Genomic DNA, 19,666 nt, shown 5'->3' with positions numbered 1-19,666 from the left:
TCATTCGCTTCGTCCGAATCATTCTAAAGAGTCGATTCCCGTGAAGGCTCGCTGAGGAGTCGGACATCGCCACAGTGCGCGCGGATGCGGGGAAGATGGAGGAGGAGGCAGGAGCTGTGTGAGGACACAAAGATGCGGATTATGGAGGCTTGCGCCGTTAAATGAATAAAGCACCAGAGAAGACGCAAAACCGACACGGGGACGAGCACAGGTCACTGACAGGACCCTAAAAGACGGCTTCCCTTCTGCATCCATAGAAACAGAATAGTCATCTCATTCTATCAGCTCGTTTCTTAAAGAGCGTGCCGGGAGGTTTTAAAATTGGGCTTCAAGTACGGTGTTTCCATATAATAATTCTCAAAAACAATAACAAGGAGTGAAACGGGGATGGTTGTCGCTGATTGTCAATGCGGATGATGGAGAAAGCGCTCGAAGGATGATAAAGACGAGCCTGGTGTCCTCTAGTGCTCGCAGGGATTGGGAACTTGCGCATTCTGTGCGTTATGACGCCATAACAGACACAACTGACACTTGAGCGATCTGAAGTACACGAACGGATCAGGATCTGAGCCCCTGGAGAGATGAGGGTCCCGTGTCTGCTTCTGTTCTCATGGACATTAGTGTCCCTTCTGCCGGTCCCCTGCTCCGGATCAGTGCTGCTCCGCTTCCCGCTGCGGCAGGGGCCCCTCTCACAGACCGCGGGCCCCCGGGGCCCCTCCAGCTCCGCACGCGCACGCGCACGCGCACGCAGAGCAGTCAGGGCGGGGACTTTTGTCAACATGATCGACAACCTTCGAGGAAAGTCAGGACAAGGGTACTACATCGAGATGGCTGTGGGCACTCCGCCTCAGAAGGTGAGGAGTCCATCACCAGACGATTCTCCTATAGGCTATGTGTGCTGTTCTCAGGCCATTCTCATTTTCTTTCGTATTTTGTATTAACGTCATCTCTACTTATTTATTTATTTGCAGGAATAGTCTTGCAATATGAATATAACCACAATATACAGCAAAATACAGAAAACTATTCAAAATATATTCCAGTGTGGACATAAATACTTTTAAAACATTTCGGAATTATTTAATTTATAACCTATCTTCAAAAATTATTAGACTAGAATATACATATTACCTTAAAACAAGAAATAAAGAACATGTTTTACTTTTATTCAAAACATTTTTTTTTTTTTTTGTACCCCATTGTTTCCTGCTGTGTTTTAGATCTTTGTGCTTCATGGAAATATTGCACCATTGATTATTAATGACTAAACGCTGTTAGGATTTAATTTTAATAATTTTACTGTGTGTGTTTAGTAGTGTAGGGCACAGACTGATGACTGTTGAGACACGCTTCAGTCTCGGAACAACACTGTACTACTGTCTACTACACACACACTACTGAAGACCTGCCTGCCACCTTTTCAGTATAACAAACATACATGTACCCACAATAATCATTCTACTGGTGTGTTTGCTGCATTCATGCATTTCTGGGAATCAAACCCTTGACCTTGCCAGTGTTGTGCTCTACTGGTTAAACCACAGGAAAACTTGATCTAAAATATGACAGAGTGAGAAAATCACACTTTCTTCCAAGCCACGGCAGATCTCTGCTGAACTAGTAGCATCACTGTAACTTTTTATTTGAACAATTGTTACCATTGTCTCCTGTATAATGCTTAATACACAAGCTTGAGAATGACGTGGAAGGAAATGAATGAGTGTTTCTGCAGCTGACAGCTGTCACATCATCATTACTGTGGGTAAGGTCACATAATGCATGTGGCATAGGGGTGCACTGGGACGAGGTTAGGACGCAGTGAGCAGAAATAACAGGAAGCCCACAGGACAAATCAATGACGTGAGGAGACTACAGCAGACACAGAAAGGAGAGAAGGAGAAGTGTGCTGAATCTAAAACATTCATCTGATCAGCATCAGCTATTCAAAAAAGCTTTTATTAGCTGATGTTGAGCGCAGAGCAGCTGATGACGTATAATTATAGAGTCTAATGAAGGCAAGTGACAGAGTTACCTGTGCTATAAAAACAAACAAAAAAAGTGTAATGACTCGCTCAGCAAGACTCTCGGAATATTCTGCAGTCTGCTGCCAGCTAGACTCTGAAATGGTCATTGTTGACACAGTTTGAGCTCAATCATTTCAGAATGAACGCGGACATGGCCACCGCTCAGCCGTCCATCTGCTAAACCTGCTGGAGATCTCAGGAGTCCCAGACATGTCTGCAGCTCCGTCTCGTGTTCAGGTTTCAGCCCTCGTCTCTCTCCCTCGGTGTGGATCACGTTCTGCTTGCTCAGGGAGTCTAGATCAATAATACATCTCATTCTTAAATACCCCTTCACAAACACACAAACACCCGCAAGGTCACAGAACGAGCGTCAGCTGAAGACCTGAGCCACATCTAGAGACTGCAGTGCCCTAAAACAGGCTGCTTACACTGCACCACTCACCTTTCTACACACATTGTTTGCATGTAATCTTGAATGTTTCCCTCTGTTTCAGCTGAATATCCTGGTGGATACGGGCAGCAGTAACTTTGCAGTCGGCGCCGCCGCTCACCCATTCCTCCACAGATATTACCATCGCTCTCTGTGAGTACTGCTAACATCTCACACCAGGGCTGTAACACTACAAACATGACGCTTCGCTACACACACCGGTCTTGATGTCACACTTCAGGATGGTTTTGTTACAACAGGAGGAAAGAAAGACTAAATTTCTTATTTTTTTCAAAATTAAACTGTGCTTTACTGAACAAATTGCTCACTCTTTAAATAAATTCAATTATAATTCAAAATTCTAATTTTCTTAGTGATAAAAAATCTATATCAGCTTCTGCCCTAAAGTCTAAACTACAGTGAACCCTTACACATTACTATAATATTACAGTTAACATCAGAGCCCAAAATTAAATTAGTGGTTATTTGTTTATTTTTTTAATTTAATAATCAGCTAAAAAAACTTTAAAAATGTATAGAAACATAAAAATTGTACATAATGCAGTTTTTAAATTAACTTCTAAATGCAATTCTAAAATTAATATTTGTTGTTCAAATATAATCATTTACACAGTGGCTGTCTATCTTGTTTCATAACATATTTATTTGTCTATAATGGGTATTTTATAAACTATAATGGGTATGTAGTGTAATATTTCGAGTAACACTCTCCTCTTGACTTTTTTGCATTATTGAGACACTGTTTTCCAAATGAATGTTGTTCAGTGCTTTGATGTAATGTATTTTGTTTAAAGCACTATATAAATAAAGGTGATTGATTGATTGACTTGATTTCTCTAGTGAAATATCGAGCCGTGGACACTGATGACTAGCCTGAGCTAAATGAAATGTTACGTGACATTTAGTTAACAAGCTGATTTACTGACATTTTTCTGTGAGTGAAACACTGATTGAGTGATTACATGAGGCTTGACATGTCCATTCATGTTTATTTCACATTAATATTAATAGTAAGAGGAAGGGATGATCACACTGCCGTCAGAATGGAGAGGTTTACACAGCCATCTGTCACACCTCATCAAAGAGCATCAAGACAGCGTTTATTGTCTGAGTTTACTGAAGAAGATTAAAAAGGCATAATTTAAAAGAGGAGACTTCCTTTCTTGTGAAAAGTAACTATATATAAACTGGAAGTTTCCAGTGAAGTTTCACTCCAAGCATACCGGAAATGTTTGTTCAGAGAATGTGTACTGCTACACCTGATTCACACACAAAAGGGGCACGATGTGTATATCTGAAGAAGCTGTTGCCACAGTCAGCTTGTTGTCTGTGTCTTCAGCTCGTCGTCGTACAGAGATCTGGGCCGTGGTGTGTATGTGCCGTACACACAGGGCCGCTGGGAGGGCGAGCTGGGCACAGACCTGCTGTCCATTCCTCATGGGCCCAACATGTCTCTGAGGGCCAATATCGCTGCAATCACCCAGTCTGACCGCTTCTTCATCAACGGATCCAACTGGGAGGGCATCCTCGGACTGGCCTACGCCGAGATTGCCAGGGTGATCTTTCTGTAGCTGTCATAACTTCACAGAGCTTGATGAAGAGGGGCTTCTGACCCGGTGTTGTGTCTTTCAGCCGGACGAGACTCTGGAGCCGTTCTTTGACTCTCTGTTGAGGCAGACCAGCGTCCCAGACGTATTCTCTCTGCAGCTCTGTGGAGCGGGCTTCACCCAGAACTACAGCGCCGGCAGCTCCACTGTAGGGGGCAGTATGGTGAGAACTGACCCCTACATTCACCATTAACACTGAGAGAGCTGTTCAGTATTAACACTGAGAGAGGTCATTCGCCATTAACAATGAGCGAGGTGTTCACCATTAACACTGAGAGAGGTGTTCACCATTAACACTGAGAGAGGTCATTCACCATTAACACTGAGAGAGGAGTTCAGCATTAACACTGAGAGAGGAGTTCAGCATTAACACTGAGAGAGGTGTTCACCATTAACACTGAGAGAGGTCATTCACCATTAACACTGAGAGAGGAGTTCAGCATTAACACTGAGAGAGGTGTTCACCATTAACACTGAGAGAGGTCATTCACCATTAACAATGAGCGAGGAGTTCAGCATTAACACTGAGAGAGGAGTTCAGCATTAACACTGAGAGAGGTGTTCACCATTAACACTGAGAGAGGTCATTCACCATTAACACTGAGAGAGGTGTTCAGCATTAACACTGAGAGAGGTGTTCACCATTAACACTGAGAGAGGTGTTCACCGTTAAAACTGAGAGAGGAGTTCAGCATTAACACTGAGAGAGGTGTTCACCATTAACACTGAGAGAGGTGTTCACCGTTAAAACTGAGAGAGGAGTTCAGCATTAACACTGAGAGAGGTGTTCACCATTAACACTGAGAGAGGTGTTCACCGTTAACACTGAGAGAGGAGTTCAGCATTAACACTGAGAGAGGAGTTCAGCATTAACACTGAGAGAGGTGTTCACCATTAACACTGAGAGAGTTGTTCAGCATTAACACTGAGAGAGGAGTTCAGCATTAACACTGAGAGAGGTGTTCACCATTAACACTGAGAGAGGTCTTCACCATTAACACTGAGAGAGGTGTTCACCGTTAAAACTGAGAGAGTTGTTCAGCATTAACACTGAGAGAGGTCTTCACCATTAACACTGAGAGAGGTCTTCACCATTAACACTGAGAGAGGTGTTCACCGTTAAAACTGAGAGAGGAGTTCAGCATTAACACTGAGAGAGGTGTTCACCATTAACACTGAGAGAGGAGTTCAGCATTAACACTGAGAGAGGTGTTCACCATTAACACTGAGAGAGGTGTTCACCGTTAAAACTGAGAGAGGAGTTCAGCATTAACAATGAGCGAGGTGTTCACCATTAACACTGAGAGAGGTGTTCACCATTAACACTGAGAGAGGAGTTCAGCATTAACACTGAGAGAGGTGTTCACCATTAACACTGAGAGAGGTGTTCACCGTTAAAACTGAGAGAGGAGTTCAGCATTAACACTGAGAGAGGTGTTCACCATTAACACTGAGAGAGGTGTTCACCGTTAAAACTGAGAGAGGAGTTCAGCATTAACAATGAGCGAGGTGTTCACCATTAACACTGAGAGAGGTGTTCACCGTTAAAACTGAGAGAGGTGTTCAGCATTAACACTGAGAGAGGTGTTCACCATTAACACTGAGAGAGGTGTTCACCGTTAAAACTGAGAGAGGAGTTCAGCATTAACACTGAGAGAGGTGTTCACCATTAACACTGAGAGAGGTGTTCACCGTTAAAACTGAGAGAGGAGTTCAGCATTAACAATGAGCGAGGTGTTCACCATTAACACTGAGAGAGGTGTTCACCATTAACACTGAGAGAGGAGTTCAGCATTAACACTGAGAGAGGTGTTCACCATTAACACTGAGAGAGGTGTTCACCGTTAAAACTGAGAGAGTTGTTCAGCATTAACACTGAGAGAGGTCTTCACCATTAACACTGAGAGAGGTCTTCACCATTAACACTGAGAGAGGTGTTCACCGTTAAAACTGAGAGAGGAGTTCAGCATTAACACTGAGAGAGGTGTTCACCATTAACACTGAGAGAGGAGTTCAGCATTAACACTGAGAGAGGTGTTCACCATTAACACTGAGAGAGGTGTTCACCGTTAAAACTGAGAGAGTTGTTCAGCATTAACACTGAGAGAGGTCTTCACCATTAACACTGAGAGAGGTCTTCACCATTAACAATGAGCGAGGTGTTCACCATTAACACTGAGAGAGGTCATTCGCCATTAACAATGAGTGAGGTGTTCACCATTAACACTGAGAGATGTCATTCACCATTAACACTGAGAGAGGTCTTCACCATTAACACTGAGAGAGGTCTTCACCATTAACACTGAGAGAGGTGTTCACCATTAACACTGAGAGAGGTCATTCACCATTAACACTGAGAGAGGTCTTCACCATTAACACTGAGAGAGGTGTTCACCATTAACACTGAGAGAGGTGTTCAGCATTAACACTGAGAGAGGTGTTCAGCATTAACACTGAGAGAGGTGTTCAGCATTAACACTGAGAGAGGTGTTCAGCATTAACACTGAGAGAGGTGTTCACCATTAACACTGAGAGAGGTCTTCACCATTAACACTGAGAGAGGTGTTCACCATTAACACTGAGAGAGGTCATTCGCCATTAACACTGAGAGAGGTGTTCACCATTAACACTGAGAGAGGTCATTCGCCATTAACACTGAGAGAGGTGTTCACCATTAACACTGAGAGAGGTCTTCACCATTAACACTGAGAGAGGTCATTCGCCATTAACACTGAGAGAGGTGTTCACCATTAACACTGAGAGAGGTCTTCACCATTAACACTGAGAGAGGTCATTCACCATTAACACTGAGAGAGGTGTTCACCATTAACACTGAGAGAGGTGTTCAGCATTAACACTGAGAGAGGTCATTCGCCATTAACACTGAGAGAGGTCATTCACCATTAACACTGAGAGAGGTGTTCACCATTAACACTGAGAGAGGTCTTCACCATTAACACTGAGAGAGGTCATTCACCATTAACACTGAGAGAGGTGTTCACCATTAACACTGAGAGAGGTGTTCAGCATTAACACTGAGAGAGGTGTTCACCATTAACACTGAGAGAGGTGTTCAGCATTAACACTGAGAGAGGTGTTCAGCATTAACACTGAGAGAGGTGTTCACCATTAACACTGAGAGAGGTCTTCACCGTTAACACTGAGAGAGGTCTTCACCGTTAACACTGAGAGAGGTGTTCACCGTTAACACTGAGAGAGGAGTTCACCGTTAACACTGAGAGAGGTGTTCACCGTTAACACTGAGAGAGGTGTTCACCGTTAACACTGAGAGAGGTGTTCACCGTTAACACTGAGAGAGGTGTTCACCGTTAACACTGAGAGAGGTGTTCACCGTTAACACTGAGAGAGGTCTTCACCATTAACACTGAGAGAGGTGTTCAGCATTAACACTGAGAGAGGTGTTCAGCGTTAACACTGAGAGAGGTGTTCACCATTAACACTGAGAGAGGTCATTCACCATTAACACTAATAGAGGTGTTCACCATTAAAACAGAGAGGTCACTCATCATTAACACTGAGAGAGGTCATTCACCATTAACACTGAGAGAGGTGTTCAGCATTAACACAGAGAGGTCATTCACGATTAACACTGAGAGAGGTGTTCAGCATTAACACCAAGAGAGGTCATTCACCATTAACACTGAGAGAGGTGTTCACCATTAACACTGAGAGAGGTGTTCAGCATTAACACTGAGAGAGGTCTTCACCATTAACACTGAGAGAGGTCTTCACCATTAACACTGAGAGAGGTGTTCACCATTAAAACAGAGAGGTCACTCATCATTAACACTGAGAGAGGTGTTCAGCATATTATCATATAGCAGACTGAAAACCCTGAAAAGGACAAGAAAACATTAATAAAACATCATAAAAATATTAAGATTATTTCAAGTCTTAGGAAATCATAGGATAGTTCTGTATGTGGAGCAGACCAAAACTGCAGCCATATGAAATATTTTTACTTCTATTTATTTTGTGTTCTTTTTGGAGCTTGTAGGCATGAACATTGTGCTTAACATCTCTTTTGTGTTTTGCACTGACATAAATAAATTTAAATGTACCCTTACTGTTAGTAATATCACCCAAACCACTTGGTGGTTAGACTTTTTTAATAATACAATAAAATCCTCATAAAGCACAGTCCAGTATTATTTATTTATTTATTGTAGTTAAACAGCTTTATGTAATGTGAAACAAAACAACTTCAGTGACACACTATAAAAGATTGTGTTGTTCTTCACAGATAATTGGGGGAATCGATCCGTCCCTGTACGTGGGCGAGCTGTGGTACACACCAATTAGACGAGAGTGGTATTATGAGGTCATCATTGTGCGCATCGAGGTCAACGGACAGGACCTTAACATGGACTGCAAAGAAGTGAGAACACCTCTACTGGGTTTGACTTCACAGATACAGTTTCAGAATCTTCAAGCACATGCACTTTTACGTTTCCTGAACATAATCTATTGCTGTTTTTACATTCCTTTTACATATTGATTTTATTGATTTACTCTTGTCTCAAGTCCAGATAATCTTAAAATAAAAATAAAATAATCAATGAACTACATTTAAGAAAATATTAGTACAATTATGATCTAAACAAAGACTACAATAAGATAAATAATTTCATAATAATTATTGTGATTTTATTATTTTTCAGTTACACCTGGCCTTTCATCATTTATAACCAGACCAACAATTTTGCCTTCAGTAAGAGTACAAAAAAAGCTAGTGTACACTGTATATAAAAGTATAATATACATTGTAAGGGAAGAGACTGTCAAATTGTGCAAAAACTAAAACTATTATTTAAGTGTATTTTGGATTTACATAATTAGCATTAGCGAGACAAAGGAGTTTGCCATTTAATTTCAGAAATATTTAACCATCTAAACAACTTCAAACACAAAACATAATTTAAAATGTAATGGAAATGAAGCTTTGATGGAAAGATGAACTTCTAAATAAAACTTCGCCTCTTCTTCATGTATGCCCAGTGTTGGACACTCCCAGCGCACACCTTGACATCAATCTGACATCAAATATTGGTCAAGACTTGTTCAAGATGCTGTAACATCACTTTAAATTCAGTTTGGATGGCAGTTTCTTCCAGGGATAATTGGGAGAAAATAGAAAGCCAAAGCCACACTGAAATTGTTTTAATCTATATGTAGGCCAATATGTTTGACTTTTAATTGTACATCAGATCAACCTCATGTCAAGTTTTTTGATGCATATTCAACCTGTTTTTTGACGTCAATATTGATATCAGTTTGATGTCTTCTCAATATCAATTGCCCACTGGGTTATAAGAAGTCTTGAATTGAATTGAATACATTGAATAAACTAGGAGGTGTGTGAAAAGTGCATTTTAAACAAGTCTATTTCCAAATGTGCAAAAGCCAAAATTACATACAGTTCAAGAAACATCTCTGTATTTTTCCAGAGGGTCATGGTTAAGGTTAAGGTAAAGTTAAAGCAAACATTCTCCTTGTTTCTCTCTGTCTCTCAGTATAACTATGATAAAAGTATCGTGGACAGTGGCACCACAAACCTGCGTCTCCCTCGTAAAGTGTTCCAGGCGGCTGTGAAGGCCATCGAAGCAGCTTCATCGGTCAGGTTATCGTCTGAGTTGGTCTCGTTTTCGAACATGCTGAATCAACCAATCAACTGTTTTCTCAATCAACTGCCTCTTTTCCCCCACAGACTGAACAGTTTCCCTCAGGTTTCTGGCTGGGTGAGCAGCTGGTGTGTTGGCAGGTGGGCACCACACCGTGGCACATCTTCCCTGTCATCTCTCTCTACCTGATGAGTGAAAACAGAAACCAGTCTTTCCGCATTTCCATCCTGCCACAGGTACTTCATTCTGCCATTAGAAAAGCTTCATACTGACAAATGAAACTATCTGCTAATATGTGCAAAGTGCACTGCCTGTAACACTGTATCCCACAGTTCAATGCAGTTCTCTCACTTTTACCAGCTACAATCAATCCCCCTTGTGGAGGAGCTGGATCATGTTTCTGTACCATCACACATAAAGCTGTAACTATTCCCTTGAAGGATGAGTTTTCTCAGTTACTCCCTGAAACCAAACATTAACAATATATCCACACAGCAAACTTCAGCTCGCACTTATGAAGAGTAACAAATGTTAGCATGCATCTTAGTTCACCCAAAAATGAAATTTCAGCCATAATATACTAATCATCAAGTTGTTCAAAACCTGTATAAATGTTTTTCTTATGCTGAATGCAAAATAAGATTTGAAGAATGTTGGTAACCATGACGTGAATAAATAATCTGAGTGGATGTGGGAACTTTAAAGTCCAGGTGGTGGATGTCTGCGTGTGGGTTCAAACTTTCAAATATGTGCCTGTTTAAATCAAGATAAAAGAAATGGTGTTGACAAAATACAAGGCTCAGGGAGGGATGTTTTGAGGGGTGTTCTCAGGATTGTGATGATAGGAGGTCATTGTATAAAAATTGTAGTAGGGTTGATCATAATTGCTCTTACTATTAATATTTATACTGTAAATTGTGATATAAATACAACATAATGGGATACAATTACATAGCTGAGCAAATAACAATTATATAAGCAGTTAAATACATGACCACAATATTGTAATTTACAACAAAATTGCACTGTTAATTTAGTCATAGTACTGGTATTGCTGTATTGTACAACCAAGGTATGCAGAATACCATCTCTGAACACTCTGTAGTATATGCACTTAGTGGTTCTGTCCAGTACGCCCCCATACAGTTTGTGTAGTTGGTATGACCCACTGTTGAATGGCTGGTAGCCAACGTTATGAATAGAGTGTGAACAAACTTGCTTGTAAAGAAGTTCAGTGTTGTAACTCCTGTGTGTACTTGTCTTAATGCCAATTAAGGCTTAAGAGATCACAACACACACAACACATCGAACCCTGAAACAGATGGACTACAGCAGCAGAAGACCACACTGGGTGCTGGTCCTGTCCGCTAAGAACAGGAAACAGAGGCTACAATTCACACAGGGTCACTGAAATTGGACAATAGAAGATTGGGAAAACATTGCCTGGTCTGAAGAGTCTCGATTTCTGCTGCGACATTCAGATAATAGGGTCAGAACACTTTGGGCCCCTTAGTACCAGCAGAGCATGGTTTAAACACCACAGTCTACCTGAGTATTGTAACTGACCATGCCCATCCCTTTATGACTACAGTGTACCCATCTTCTGATGGCTACTTCCAGCAGGACAATGCACATTGTCACAAAGCTCAAATCATCTCAGACTGGTTTCTTGAACATGACGATGAGTTCACTTTACTCAAATGGCCTCCACAGTCACCAGAACTCAATCCAATAGAGCAGCTTTGGGATGTGGAGGAACTGTAGATTCACATCATGAATGTGCAGCCGACAAATCTGCAGCAACTGCGTGAAGCTATCATGTCACTATGGACCAAAATCTCTGAGGAATGTTTCCAACACCTTGTTGAACCTATGCCACAAAGAATTAAGGCAATTCTGACGGCAAAAAGAGGTCCAACCCGTTACTAGCAAGGTGTACCTAATAAAGTGGCCACTGAATGTATATATATATATATATATATATATATATATATATATATATATATATATATGCCCCCCCCAATACAGTAAAACTGCACATTTTAGAGTGGCATCAGCATCTTGAAATGCCACATCTGTGAGGAGGATGGATTATCTCGGCTAAGGGGAAGTGCTGCTCACTAACAAGAGATTTACACAGATTTGTGAACAATATTTGAGAGAAATAGGCAATTTGTGTACATAGAAAAAGTCTTAGATCTTTGAGTTCAGCTCATGAAGAATGGGGACAAAAACGTTTATAATTTTATTCAGTGTATATATATTTGCTTGAAAATAAACTTATCAATCAATCAATCAATCAATTTAGTTAATTATAGCCATTGACAATTTTTTTGGGAAGTCAAGGGTTACCAAGAACTCTTTTGTTAACCACATTTTCATTTTTGGGTGACCTATATACAGATATAAATGTTTGGATAACCGCAGTGCTCCATTGAGGTTTGTCTATTTGGAAATGATCAGCTTTTTCCGCCTTTAGGGCATCATTTATTTAAAAGAACACCTATTATGGGTTATGAAAGGTTCAAATATTTTGGTTTTGGGAGTACCCAACAACAGGTTGACATACAAAAAACACTAAAAACACTTTCATTTTCTTATATATGCATTTATTTTTACTTTACTTTCTCAATGACTCCCAAACGATTCGGTCAGCGATTCATTTTTGCAAACCCCTCCTTTGTATGATGCTGATCTGAAGTTATTGGTCTTATTTTCATTTCATCTGCCTGTAATGGAAAACACTATTTTTACTGCTCCCAAAGTGGCACCTAGTGGCAAAGAATGAATTTGCATTTTCATTCAGACCAATGTGGAAAGACCAACACGTGGGCGGGCAATATGCTAATGTTTCATGTTGACCTTTGCTTGAATTTAATTGATTAATGTCTACATGATCATAAGTTTCCTCATGTGTGAGGCTGATATCCGTCTGTGTCTCGTCTCTCTGCAGCAGTATCTGAGGCCGGTGGAGGACGTGGCCTCGGCTCAGGAGGACTGTTATAAATTTGCTGTGTCTCAGTCCAGTACTGGTACAGTAATGGGTGCCGTCATCATGGAGGGCTTCTATGTGGTGTTTGACCGAGAACACAAACGCATTGGCTTTGCGGTCAGCACGTGTCACGGTGAGAGAGCGTTTTCTCTGAGAAACTTACAGAGGCCTCAAATGGTATCATGTTTACATGGGATGGGATTTTTTTTCTTTATTTCAGATAGATATATTATGATTTACAAATAAATTTATTCAATATTTATTCAAAATTGGATCAGATTAAAGTGTGTGAGATAAAATTAGGGTTTAAAAAGACAAATATAGAAAGAAGAAATTGGCTAGTGTTTCCCTTCCAAGGGAACTTCAAACTGCGTCCTGTAGGGGTCACACTGGGGAACACCTTCAGTGTGACCGGTGTCTGAAAGTGAAAGTCGTGACATTTGCCAAGCATGGTAACCCATACTCGGAATTGGTGCTCTGCATTTAACCCATCTAAGTGCACACACACAGCAGTGAGAAGTGAACACACACCTGGAGCAGTGGGCAGCTATAGATTCAGTGCCCGGGGAGCAACTGGGAGTTCAGTGCCTTGCTCATGGGCACTTCAGTCATGGGTATTGAGGGTGGAAGAGAGCACTGTTTATACACTCCCCTCACCTACAACGCCTGCCGGCACCGAGACTCAAACCGGCAACCTTTGGGTAACTAGTCCAACTCTCTAACCTTAAGGCCACAGCCACCCCCCCCCCAACTTTCCGTACATCCAGTTCTGTTTTAGTGTATTTGCATGTACAGAAATTTGCATGCAAAACTGATACATTGGTCAACCTCTAATAGCGATCCAAATTAGAATGAGATCCAATATAGTCTTTTAGTTTCAATCTTTCAAAAAAAAAATCCCACATTGAATTGTGTCTTGTTTGTTAACAAATCCATGGTAAAATGAAGTAAACAAAGAACCACGTTCTTACTAACACATCCTGGATCTTCATTAAAGGTGTCATATTATGCTATTTAAATGTTTCCCTTTCTCTTTGGAGTGTTACAAGCTCTTGGTGCATAATGAAGATCTGTAAAGTTGCAAAGACTAAAGTCTAAAATCCAAAGAGAGACACACCCCCACATCTCTACGTCATTAATAAGGGGGATTTGCATTACACCGGCCAAATGTTTTTGTTTTTTTTTTGACTATGGAGCATTGCCTACTGCCTCATAAAAGCTCCATGCAATCACCCAAGTAATAGCCAGCAGTGTATGAAATACCTGAAAGTCATACGCAAGTATAAGTGCAGATATCTTCCCAGAAAATGACTTTGTTAGAAGTTGAAGTCACTGTTTAGAATATTACTTGAGTAAAAGTCTTAAAGTATGGGATATTTATTGTTCGTAGGTACAAAAAGTATTTTTTAAATCTTAAATGTACTTAAGTATTGAAAGTGCAAAATGGAAAAGCAAATATATATATATATATATATATATATATATATATATATATATATATATATATATATATATATATATATATATATATATATATATATATATATATATATATATATATATATATATATATATATATATATATATATATATATATATATATATATATATATATATATATAATGACACAAGATAGTTATAGAGGTTCACAGAACTAACACGTCTAGAACTAAGTCGTGGCCTAATGGTTAGAGGGTTGGATTCCCAATCGAAGGGTTGTGGGTTCTAGTCCCGGGCCGGCAGGAATTGTGGGTGGGGGGAGTGCATGTACAGTTCTCTCTCCACCTTCAATACCACGACTTAGGTGCCCTTGAGCAAGGCATCGATCACCCAACTGCTCCCCGGGCGCCGCAGCATAAATGATGAACACTGCTCCGGGTGTGTGCTCACAGTGTGTGTGCATTTCAGATGGGTTAAATGCAGAGCACAAATTCTGAGTATGGGTCACCATATTTGGCTGAATGTCATGCCACTTTCACTTTTTAAGCATTATCGTAACACATATCAACGATCACATTATTTAATAAGTTATTGCTTATCGCATTTTTCTTCAATATCACACAGCCCTACACTGAATAATAGGTCATTTAAAAAAATCCTGTGGGGGCACTTTAATACAACTGTGATTAAATACCAGTTGATTTTAATACCATCACACTGACTTCTTTCATGTTTTTTTTCCATTTTTTCATCAGATGTCTACAAAATAATCAGTTCACACAGAGACCAAGGTCTTCTTTAACATTCATTCTTTTTATCACAAGAACAGGCAACAACAAAGGAAACTGAGCCACAGTGTGCATGTTTCTATGTTATAGATGCAAATATATATTTGGAATAAATGACTGCAAAAAGGAGAGGGACATATTTTCTCTAATTAGTTTATATTGCACAACACAATACTGTTTAAAGTGTTTTGTTGTAATAGTATATATATGCCCCAGTTATATTGCCTAAGATAAACTGACTTGTTACATGGATGCTCATGGGTCATGGATGTTAGCAACAAAATTGACTATATTGACTGCCTTTTGTCTTTTGGCTAATTTGCTGAATATTCAAGATAAAATTAGCTTAGTCTTTTGTTCATCACCACAAGTCTCAACATTTCCAAACTCAGCATGATATTTATACATTTTTTTATTATTATTTGTTTGACAGGGAAAGCTGTGCGCAAACAGAAACACAAACAAGCACACATATATCCATTTATTTTAAAAAAGAAAAAGAAAAAAGGGCACTTTCTCTCAAATAAGAAAAAGGGCAGGTGCTCAAGTCTCCTTTTATTTTTATGTGTGCATGTGCCTGCATATGTGAACGAAACAGCAGAAGCTCTGAATGAGACGCAGATTCACTGTCAGCCAGCAGGTGGCGCTCATGAACAGCAATCACACAGTGTTTCCTGGGTTAGCGCTGTAAACAAAGCAGAACTGCTAATATCACTGCTTTAATATTTATCGTTCTGAAGCAAGATAAAAAAGAAAATGCCATCTTTTTTTTTTTTTTAAGTCGGTTCCCCTCAGAGATACAGTACATTCATATAAGCTCCTACTATTGTATCATGATATGTTTAGCATCTGATTTTAATAATCACATATTAGAATAAATTTTCAACTGGCTCGCGGTTCATCGTTACATCCCTAATATTATATCACCCTGGAGCCCAAGACCGGTTGCCCACTGAAGCTAAGCAGGGCTGAGTCTGGTCAGTACCTGGAAGAGGTGCTAGTGAGGCCAGCAGGGGGCGCTCACCCTGAGGTCTGATGGGGACACTATACTGTCAATAAGCACCGTCCTTCAGATGAGACGTTTAACCAAGGTCCTGACTCTCTGTGGTCAGTAAAAATCCTAGGATATCATTCGGAAAAAGTAGGGGCATAACCCCGGCATCCTGGACAAATTCACCCATTGACCTCTGAGCATCATGGCCTCCTAACAATCCCCATATCTTCATCACTCTGTCTCCTCTCCACCAGTGAGCTGGTGTGTGTGTGTGTGTGTGTGTGTGTTCTGGAGCATCATCAGGTGTGTGTGTGTGTGTGTGTTCTGGAGCATCATCAGGTGTGTGTGTGTGTGTGTGTGTGTGTGTTCTGGAGCATCATCAGGTGTGTGTGTGTTCTGGAGCATCATCAGGAGGGCATGTTTTTGTATCATATCAGGACACAACTCTGTATAATGACATGGGTATGACACAGGTATTACAAGGAGAGGGTGACTTATGAGCACATAACCCATGTCCCCATTTTTCAAAACTCTTATAAATCATACAGAATGAGTTTTTTTGAGAAAGTAAAAATGCACAAAGTTTCCTATGAGGGTTAGGGTTAGGTGTAGGGTTGGTGTAGGGCCATAGAATATACAGTTTCTACAGTATAAAAACCATTACACCTATGGGATGAACACACTTTTCACAAAAACAAACATTAATTATGCAACTATGCAAAAACATTACCCTGACCCTAACAACAACGTCATGCAGCTTAAAAACAAAACAAAACATACTGTAGTATTCAGACATCCAGGAGGTTTTATTAGATTTATGTGTATTTTATATGAGAGTATCATTGTTTCGTGATTGAGATGTCACCCTATCTTATTTTTGATCGATGTTGTTGATTCTCCTGTTCTCCAGTCCACGATGAGTTCCGCACCGCTGCAGTGGAGGGACCCTTCCATGGCCTGGACCTCGAGGACTGTGGCTACAACGTCCCTCAGACTGACGAGTCCACATTAATGACCATCGCCTACATTATGGCGGGCATCTGTGCCCTGTTTATGCTGCCTCTGTGCCTCATGGTCTGTCAGTGGCGCTTTACACGCTGCCTTCATCCGCTGGGCGCTGGAGATTTCTCTGATGACATCTCCCTCCTGAAGTGAGCCATATCTAAACAGAATGATTTCAGTGCTGGTAAAACTGGCCGTACTCGAGGGTCTCAAAGAAGGGCAATTGATGATATTGATGAGACTACATTGATTATAACTATATATAATTGTGCAACTGCACACACACACACACACACACACACACACCCTAATGGGCTGAGGATTTTGTGCCCTCTGACCCCTTTTGAGTACATGTAAAATGTGAATGATCTTTTATCTTACAGACTTTTAAGTGTGGATAGCTGTCATGGGACTGTTCAAGTTAAGTTCTGTAAAGATCTGTAAACTATGTGAGCGAGTGTGTTTGTGTTTAACAGTTTGTTCCCTATAATATGATGTCACGTTCTATAATATGATCTATATTGATTGATTTTCAAAATGAATAAGTGATGTAACAAAGTACTGTTCGAGTCACTGTTTATGACACACCAGTCCCCATAAATACTGTAAGGAACTCATATTACTATTACTTACTAAAGCAACATGATCTTGTGACTGTATTCATTTCAAGCTTATAGTTAATAGACCTATATTATTTGTAAAAATGATTGTCACTAGGAGAGAACATGTCCAGTCATATTTCACCCCTAAATCTAAAGGAAACAATAAGAAATTATATTTGAACATAAAGCCTATTTTAGGACCAAAAGGGCTTTTTTTTTTCATGGCAATTTTAGTAACATTTTTATTACCTCACTGAAAAAAATTAAAATAAAATACAAATATTATGATATATTTAATATATTATTTTAACTGCTTTCCATTTTAATTAATGTAGTGGTCTTAAAATAGGATACATTTTCTTTATGCAAAGAAAAAATAAATCGCTATTTTTATTTTTTTGTGTGCAAATAAATTTAAACAAAAATTAAAATAATATATATAAATAGATGAAGATTTTACAGTCAGATTTTACCTGGACACGTTTTCTAAAAATTTACTCTAGAGCAGTCATATCTAAATTATGTAACAGATATTCATCCGCTTTTGAATAATTTCTCTTGACACATAACTGTAATGCTGACTTCACTTTGCAAATATGATTGCACACGCACACACACAGAGAAATGCAACCAAACAATTGCTGCCTATCCTTGTGCATATAATAACTCACATTAGGAAAAGCACATACTTTCATACATCATCTTAACCAAACCTTCAGATTAAGCCAGAACAAAACTTGTCTACACTGAAAGATCTGCAAAACAGGTTCCTACTGCTAACAAACTTAATGTATTAATGAAAATCCAACATGAAATGTAATAAAGTACAATACACAATAATGTGTTGTCTTCTTTCTTGGTGCGTATGTGATACAGTATGGAAAACTCTTTGTTTCCCCCTTGTGGACAGAGGTAAATTATTCTGAGATTCGTGATCACATAATTGTAGATTTGATGGGAGATAATGTTAAACCATGGTGTTCTTTAAACTGATTAAAGATTGTGTCTGCCTCCCAAACAACTCTATGAAACTACAAAGACTGTTTCAGAATTTGGACACTAAATATGAAAATAATCTACTTCTCACTGATTTAGATGTTATTAATGCCAGAATTTTGACAATGCAGCGATTTGATATTTCTTGTTAATTTATCCATTGTAGTAAAAACCTAGTTTTTCTGTAGGTAGAATCACTATCCTTCCACAGCTTTAGGAGCTGTTATCTTGATTATAGGCCTTTATCACACTTCTGCATTCGAAAAGCAAAGCTTGCAATAGAAATGTGTAGCCTGTATCAATGACAGTGCCTATAGGACAATATTGTTGTGCAGTTTATCACAGATACTACATTTAAATCAGTCAACCTCAGTTTACAATCATTACCCGGGTATGATGAAACAAAGAAAATCATTATTCCAAGGCATTTCATAATTTAAAGTGAAGCACAAAAGTCTACTGTTTGTGAGACACCACAGAATCCGAACATCTTTTTTATGAAAGAAATGCACGAATAGAACACCATACCTGTCATGTCCTGTTCGTGGTCTTTCATGTGTTTGCCACCAGAGGTCGCCCTCTCGATACATTGACACACACACTACACAGACTGTAGTCACACCGGACTACATTACCCATGTTCCATTGCACTGATTCTGGACCCAAATGCAGCCAATCTCACACACACACACGCACACACACACACACATACTATATAACACCCATTTAGACCTTTGTCAGATCACAGAGTATTTTTTGTGCGTGTTTGGCTGATAGCTAGCTACGTTATGGAGCTATTCCATGTTTTTAGAGTCTAAATCTAGTCTAGTCCTGTTTACTGCCTCATTCATCTGTGTCTTGATCCTAGCCGGTTTGCTTCATCCTGTCCAAAAGGGGCGCAGGTGGCTTGCACAGGGCACTGGAAGGGGCAGCATGGGCTTTGGTAGGAATCCCAATTCGTTGGACATGCGACGTGACATCGAGTGTGACCGGTTAACAGGGAACGTCTCGGTTACCTACTGTAACCCTTGTTCCCTGAAGAAGGGACCGGAGACGTCAACGTCCCATCTCAACGGCTGCTGTACCATCGATGAGGTCAAGATTTGTTCCCCTGCAAGACTTAGAATA

At 39.9% G+C, this 19,666-nt stretch overlaps 1 protein-coding gene across 1 annotated transcript; it reads left to right on the top strand.

The window, feature by feature from the left end:
* Nucleotides 1-27: 27 nt before the first annotated feature.
* Nucleotides 28-17,816, top strand: LOC113115451 (beta-secretase 1-like). Its single transcript, XM_026283024.1, has 9 exons — nucleotides 28-854; nucleotides 2,519-2,607; nucleotides 3,815-4,031; nucleotides 4,108-4,245; nucleotides 8,347-8,481; nucleotides 9,617-9,718; nucleotides 9,811-9,960; nucleotides 12,678-12,849; nucleotides 16,849-17,816. Exons 1-9 carry the CDS (start codon nucleotides 582-584, stop codon nucleotides 17,091-17,093), a joined length of 1,521 nt encoding a protein of 506 aa, XP_026138809.1. The 5' UTR covers nucleotides 28-581; the 3' UTR covers nucleotides 17,094-17,816.
* The last annotated feature ends 1,850 nt before the right edge of the window (nucleotides 17,817-19,666 follow it).

The sequence above is a fragment of the Carassius auratus genome, chromosome 15, assembly GCF_003368295.1.
Source record: "Carassius auratus strain Wakin chromosome 15, ASM336829v1, whole genome shotgun sequence".
In the NCBI taxonomy this organism is placed as follows: domain Eukaryota; kingdom Metazoa; phylum Chordata; class Actinopteri; order Cypriniformes; family Cyprinidae; genus Carassius; species Carassius auratus.
The sequence above is the reverse complement of the archived record's forward strand: the minus strand, read 5'-3'. Positions and strand labels throughout refer to the sequence as shown.